The 6557-nt window shown below is 46.6% G+C and overlaps 1 protein-coding gene across 1 annotated transcript in view; it reads right to left on the reverse strand.

Annotated features, from left to right (window-relative positions):
- LOC102860495 overlaps nt 1-6557 on the reverse strand; it is a 69259-nt gene that overhangs the window by 29040 nt on the left and 33662 nt on the right. The window contains exon 11 of the mRNA XM_006902157.1: nt 6330-6474. Within this exon, the coding sequence (XP_006902219.1) occupies nt 6330-6474 (145 nt within the window). The remainder of the gene's footprint in view (nt 1-6329; nt 6475-6557) is intronic.

Raw genomic sequence — 6557 nt, forward strand, 5'->3', positions numbered from 1 at the left:
CAAGTATAGGTTTCGCATTAGAACGATCAAGTGTTCTGGGATTCCCATTCTTCTCAGAGTCAGCCATAGTTTGTTATGATCCACACAGTCAAATCAGATATATTACATCTGTGGAAAGAACCGCTGGAGAAGCTCAATATCAGCTGTGAAAACTAGGTCAGGAGCTGATTGTGGAACAGACCACCAACTACTCATAAGGAAGTTTTAGCTGAAGTTGAGGAAAATTAAACCAAATCCACAGGAAGGAAAATATGACTTCGGGTCTATTCCACCTGAATTTCAGAACCATCTCAGGAACAGGTTTGAGGCCTTGAACACTAACTAATGAGTGAAGACCAGACGAGTTGTGGGAGGATATCAACGGTATCATCCAGGAAGAGTCCAAATGGTCATTGAAAAGACAGAAAAGGAAGAGAAGACCAAAATGGATGTCAGAATAGACTCTGAAAATTGCACTGTAGTGCAGAGAAGCCAAAGCACACGGAAGAATTCAAGATACTAAAGAGTTGAACAGAAGATTTCAAAAGGCAGCACTCAGGATGATAAAGTAAAATATTACAATGAAATGTGCAAGGAGTTGCAAAATCCAAAGGGCCAGACTCACTCAGCATTTCTTAAGCTCAAGGAACTGAAGAACAAATTCAAACCTCGAGTTGCTATAATCAACGATGCTTTCGGCAGAATATTAAATGATCCAGGAAGTATTAAAAGAAGATGGAAAGAATATACTGAGTCACTGTATGGAAAGGAATCGGCAGACACAGAAGAATTCCATGAAACAACATATGAGCAAGAGCCTACGGTGATGAAAGAAGAAGTTCAGGCTGCTTTGAAGGAAATGGAAAAAATAAGGCCCCAGGAATAGATGGTATACCAATTGACATATTTCAGCTAACAGATGCTGCCCTGAACTTGCTCATCAAGTAGTGCCAAGAAATCTGGAGAACAACCACTTGGCCAGCTGACTGGAAAAGATCTCTATTTGTCCCCATCCCAAAGAAAGGTGACCCAACTGAGTGTGGAATTATAGAACAATCTCGTTGATTTCACATGCAAGCAAGATTCTACTGAAAATTATCCAAAAACGACTGGAACAACACATCAGCAGAGAACTGCCAGAAGTTCAGGCTGGGTTTAGAAGGGGTTGTGGTACTAGGGATATGGTAGCTGATGTTAGATGGATCTTAGCTGAAAGTAGGGAATACCAGAGGAATGCTTATCTGTGTTGCATTGACTATGCAAAGTTGTTTGACTGTGTGGATCATAACAAACTGTGGCTGACTCTGAGAAGAATGAAAATCCCAGAACACTTGATCTTTCTAATGCGAAACCTATACTTGGATCAGGAGGCAGTCGTCAGGACAGAGGAAGGTTACACTACATGTTTCAAAATTGGGAAGGGTGTACGCCAGGGATGCATCCTGTCTCCATACCTTTTCAACCTATATGCAGAACAGATTATCCGGGAGGCTGGGCTCTATGAGGAGAAGTGTGGGGTCAGGATTGCTGGAAGATCTATCAACAATCTGTGTTATGCAGCTGACACAACCCTGCTTGCTGAAACTGAGGAGGACCTGAAGTGCTTGTTGCAGAGGGTCAAGGACTGTAGCCTCCAATATGGATTGAGGCTCAGTGTCAAGAAGACAAAGATTCTCACCACTGGGCCAATTGGCAGCATCAGGATGGATGGTGAAGAGATTGAGATTGTTCACAGCTTTAGTTTGCTGAACTCCACAGTCAACACTCTTGACACCAGTAGCCAGGAGATGACAAGGTGTATTGCCATGGAAAAATCTGCTGTTAGGGACCTCTCCAAAGTACTGAAGAGAAATGGTGTCTCTCTTGAGACTAAGGTGCATCTGATACAGGCCATAGTGTTCACAATCACTTGTTATGCATCAGCGAGTTGGACAGTGACTAAGGAGGATAGAAAGAGAATTGATGCCTTTGAGCTGTGGTGCTGGAGAAGAGTATTGAGAGTACCACGTACTGCTAGGAAAACAAACAGATTCATCCTGGAAAGGGTTAAACCAGGTGACTACTTAGAGGCAAGGATTCTGAGGCTTCATCTAACATACTTGGGACATCTTGTAAGGAGAGACTGGGTCTTGGAGAAGGACATCATGTCTGGGAGGGTGGAAGGACAGCACAGGAGGGGAAGGCCCTCTAGGAGGTGGATTGATTCAGTGACTGGGGAAATCTGGATGGGCGTGTCAGAGACAGCACGATCAGCACCAGACAGAGCAGAGTTTAGGGCTGTTGTACAGAGGGTCGCTATGAGTCGCAAGTGACTCGATGGCACATAACAACAACAACAACAACAACAACAACAAAATTGGTATCTCATTGATTTCTGGAACCTTATTTTTCTTTTTTCCAGTGCCTTCAATGCAGCTTAAACATCTTTATTCATCACCTTTTCATATCATCTCATATCATATCCTGCTTTCTGAAAATGTTTTAGTATTGCCCATTTCTTTTGTAGAATGATCCGCTGTCTTCTAACTTTTTTTGAGGCTTCCTGGATCATTCAAGGTTGTTCCCATAGCATCTCTCAGTATTGCAACTTGAAACAACTGTACAGATACAAATAGGCACAGATTACAGATGGGCAGAGAGATAAGGGAAGAGTCACAGAGAGAAGAGACAGACACGGATACAGAGAGACACCAATGGAGAGACTGCCATATAGAGATACGGAGACACAGAGAGATCTATAGAAATCGAGTGAGACACAGATGCAGAGACATGGTAGAGACAGAGTTAGTCATGGGGATGAGAGACACAGCGAGAGAGAGACGGAGGAGGTTGCCAGAGACACAATACAGACCACAAGGAGATACTCAGTGGAGAAAAGACACCAAGCCACACAGAGGGAAAGGATGATCCACAGAGATGCATTGTAATGAGAGATGGTCACCAAGGGGGACCAGCACACTAACTCCTCACATTCTCACTCTGACACATGGAGATGTGTGGGGTTCTGGGTCTGTAATTTTTCTAAAAGGCCCTGTCATCAGCTCAGGGGTGTGTGGGATTAAGGACATTGCTTGACTGAACAGTGGTTCCATTACATACCAGCTGAAGCACCAAGACTCCTCACTCAGACAGACTGACATGTATTTCCAGGAGACACAATCAATCCTTGACACTGTGTTTCTAGAAAATGCTCATATTTTGTTTATAATTGCTTATTTTTCTCCCACCTCTTGTTGATTTTCTAACTAACTGCCTGATAATATGTTTCATCATGGAAGCAGGAGCGGTACCCATATCCTAAAAAAACATACCTCCGGAATCATTATGAACTTTGAAAATTCTCGATAGTTGTAGAGGGGCTTCAAGCCTTTTGTTCATAGGCTCGCTAGGAGTCATGCTCGACTTGAAGGCAATCAACAACAACAAGAAGTCCAACATGCTTTATCGACATGACCGTGTTTGAGTGCCCCTTTAAACCTGTGCTCACTAGAGGTGCCTCTGAGGACAGGTAGGAATCCACTTCTGAAAACTCTGAGCCACTGAAAACCCAACGGAGAACAGTTCTGTTCTCACACATATGGGGGGCGCTATCAGCTCAAGGGCAGCTGTTGCAAAGATCAGGTCACCGCTGACTCCGCTGGGCCAGGCCGTCTGCATGGTGCCCACCGAAGGACAGAGTTTTAACTGACAGCCCACCCCACACTGCTGCCAGCCAAATAGGAACCACTCAAGTGTGCTCAAGTGCCATGGAAGAAAACCTGACCACCTCCTTGTAGAAAACCATCCACTGACAATCTTACAGAGCCCGGTTGTACTCTGATGTACACAGAGGTAATGTGAGTTACAGCAAGGGGTTTAGTCTCAGTTTTTTATAAATTCGTAATCCCTCGCGTACCCCACTTGGGGCCCTGTCTTGAATGCACACACTTCCCCTCACCCACAGGGGTACCCAGTAGCTGGGCCACATGCTTTGCTTTCTGGCCGTGAGCACAGTGATGTTTCAGTCCTGGGTTGGCGTTTGGTGACAGGTGGAGGGGAAGCTGGATGGCCACAGACTCTCCAGTCAGGTGGGGACAAGGTAGGGGTGCAGTCAGGTGTTGATGTTCAGGAAGGGGTTCCACAGTCCCCCCAGGTTTGAAAGGGCAGTGGACACTCTCAGTGCCTGAGTGGGGCTGGTCCACTCAGATGGGCAGAGTCATAGGGAGGGGACGTTGGAGCAGAGGCCTCTGAGGAGTAGCACCTAACTGCCGGCTTCAGCAGCCCTGTGCTTGGAGCCTCTGCGTTTGCAGAATCTGATTGAGGATTCACAGAAAGTCTTTTGCCATCTGGCCCTGGAGTCATGGGGAGTAGAGGGCCTGGGATCCTGCCCAAACCCCCATTCTTCTTCTTCCACAGCTTTGATCTAGCCAGCCCACCCAGAGATGAACACAAAATGTTTACAACAGGCAGAGGAACTCTGTCAAGGTCAGAGTTTTCAGATACCGATGGGGAGACTGAGGCCCAGATAGCTGCAGGGGCTGGCCTAAAGCCATATGGGCATCGTGTCAAGGACCAGCTAGTGAACTCACTCTTGATAGACTCACCTGGATCGCATAGAATAGGTGTCTTTGGTACAAGGCCACCACTGTGCTGTGGTCCCTGGTCGCCTGAAAGGAGAAATAGACAACACTGTAGTAGTAGTAGACTTCAATAAACCACTCTCAAGAAGAGATAGACCTACCAGAAAGAAACTCAACAAAGATGCATAAGAATTAACCCACACAATAAATCACCTCAACCTCACAGATGTACTGGCTAATGAAAGAAGAAGAAAAAAAATATGCAAAAGCTACATATACCTTTTTCTCCAATGTGTGTGGAACATTCTCCAGAACAGATAACATTTTAGGTCACAAGGAAACCAGCAATAAATTGAAAAAATGTAGAAATACTACAAAGCCCCTTCTCAGACCACAATGATACAAAACTAGAAATTAATAACAAGAGTCCAGCAAGACCAGAGGACAGGAGACAAGCTGGCCAACCATGACTGTGAGAGAGCAGACAGAGGTGATATCGGTGGGACCTCGGTCGGTAACCACTGGACCAGGCGAAAAAGGAGCCCTGGGGGCTTAGCAGCTTGAGTAAACAAAAAGCCCCTGCAGAATCTTTCCTGTTTTGGATCTATGTTTTATTCACCATGCAAGTACATTTGAGTATATGAATCACACACACAAAATTAGATCTAGGAGTCGGCTCAAACCGCCGCATCAGCACAAACACATGGATGCCTATTAATTAGGGAAAAAAACTAAATTTATACCACCTTCAAGAAAGAGTGAACTGAGCTGGGAGCCCTGACACAGCAGAAACTGTGACCCATGGGGATCCAGTGACCCACAAGGACCCAAAAACTTGCTGCAACACACACTGACCCTCTGGGACCCTTTGGGACCCACCACGACACACCTCATCCCTTCCTAACCCAGTGAACCACCAGGAGTGAGCAGGACAGGTGAAATTTGAGTGAGAGAAAAGCAAAGGCTGCGACCAGCATTCCAGTCCTGACACTGATACCTCTCGGCCCATGCTGGTAACATGGCCTGGGCCATGTTGAGAACTCTGGTCCCGATGCCTCAGACCTGGGCCATACTGAGAACTCTGGTCCCGAGGCCTCAGACCTGGGCCATGCTAAGAACTCTGGGCCTGACGTGAGGGCCCTGCCAGGATCAATGCTGACCTTGAGTGAGGTACGTTGTGGAGGGCACTGCTCCTTGGTTGGATCACGTGGGACCCCTTAAGCTCCATCAGAAGGGAACAACACAACTGGAGTTCATTCTCACAGGAAAAACCAAGGCTTCCGGCTTTTCCAATCAGGTTGCCACACTCTGCCTTGCTTTTCCTCACACCCAATCCATCAACTGCCTTTAGCACTTTGGGCTACCCTACATGCAGCAGTTGTCTGGCACAGGAGGCAGCTTTTACAGGCCTTTTTTTCTAGTGAACTGTAGCAGATCTTCTCTTGGGTCAGAAGGCAGAGAGAAACCCAGGCAGGGTAGCTGCCCCACCTTCTTCTGGAGCAGTGAGTTCAGATCAAGAACCTGCTATTGCCTCAGACATGAACACTCCTACTATGTTTAATAAAGCGATGAAGACTCTCACATCACATTTCACTGTCCACCACTGTGAGACAAAGGTGAAGAACATCCCCATTTCATATATGAGAAAACTGAGGCTCATGTAGGTTAAAGTCATGGGTCTGAGGTAGCCCAGCAACACAGCAGCGATGTCAAGGACTTCAAGAGAGGACAGCGTGATCCCATGAGCATCTTTGTGTGGGTGGTGCTGGGAGGAAGGACACCACTACTTGCCTGGAGGGATGAAGTAAACGGTGGAAGGACTCCATTCGCTTGGCTCTCCATGGCCCAAGAGTTCCTGAGCATTGACCTGGATGCAGTAATTGCCCTTTAGGTGCATCAACTCGATCGTTAAGTTGGTTTGATCAGTGGGGCCCACCTGAGAACAGAGAGGGGATGGGTGACTTGAACAACAGAGCATGAGGCAGCCCTCTGTCCTCCCCTCTATGAGATCTGGCTTCA

The sequence above is a fragment of the Elephantulus edwardii genome, unplaced genomic scaffold (assembly GCF_000299155.1).
Source record: "Elephantulus edwardii isolate Elephantulus edwardi_28Jun2011 unplaced genomic scaffold, EleEdw1.0 scaffold00374, whole genome shotgun sequence".
Lineage (NCBI taxonomy): Eukaryota > Metazoa > Chordata > Mammalia > Macroscelidea > Macroscelididae > Elephantulus > Elephantulus edwardii.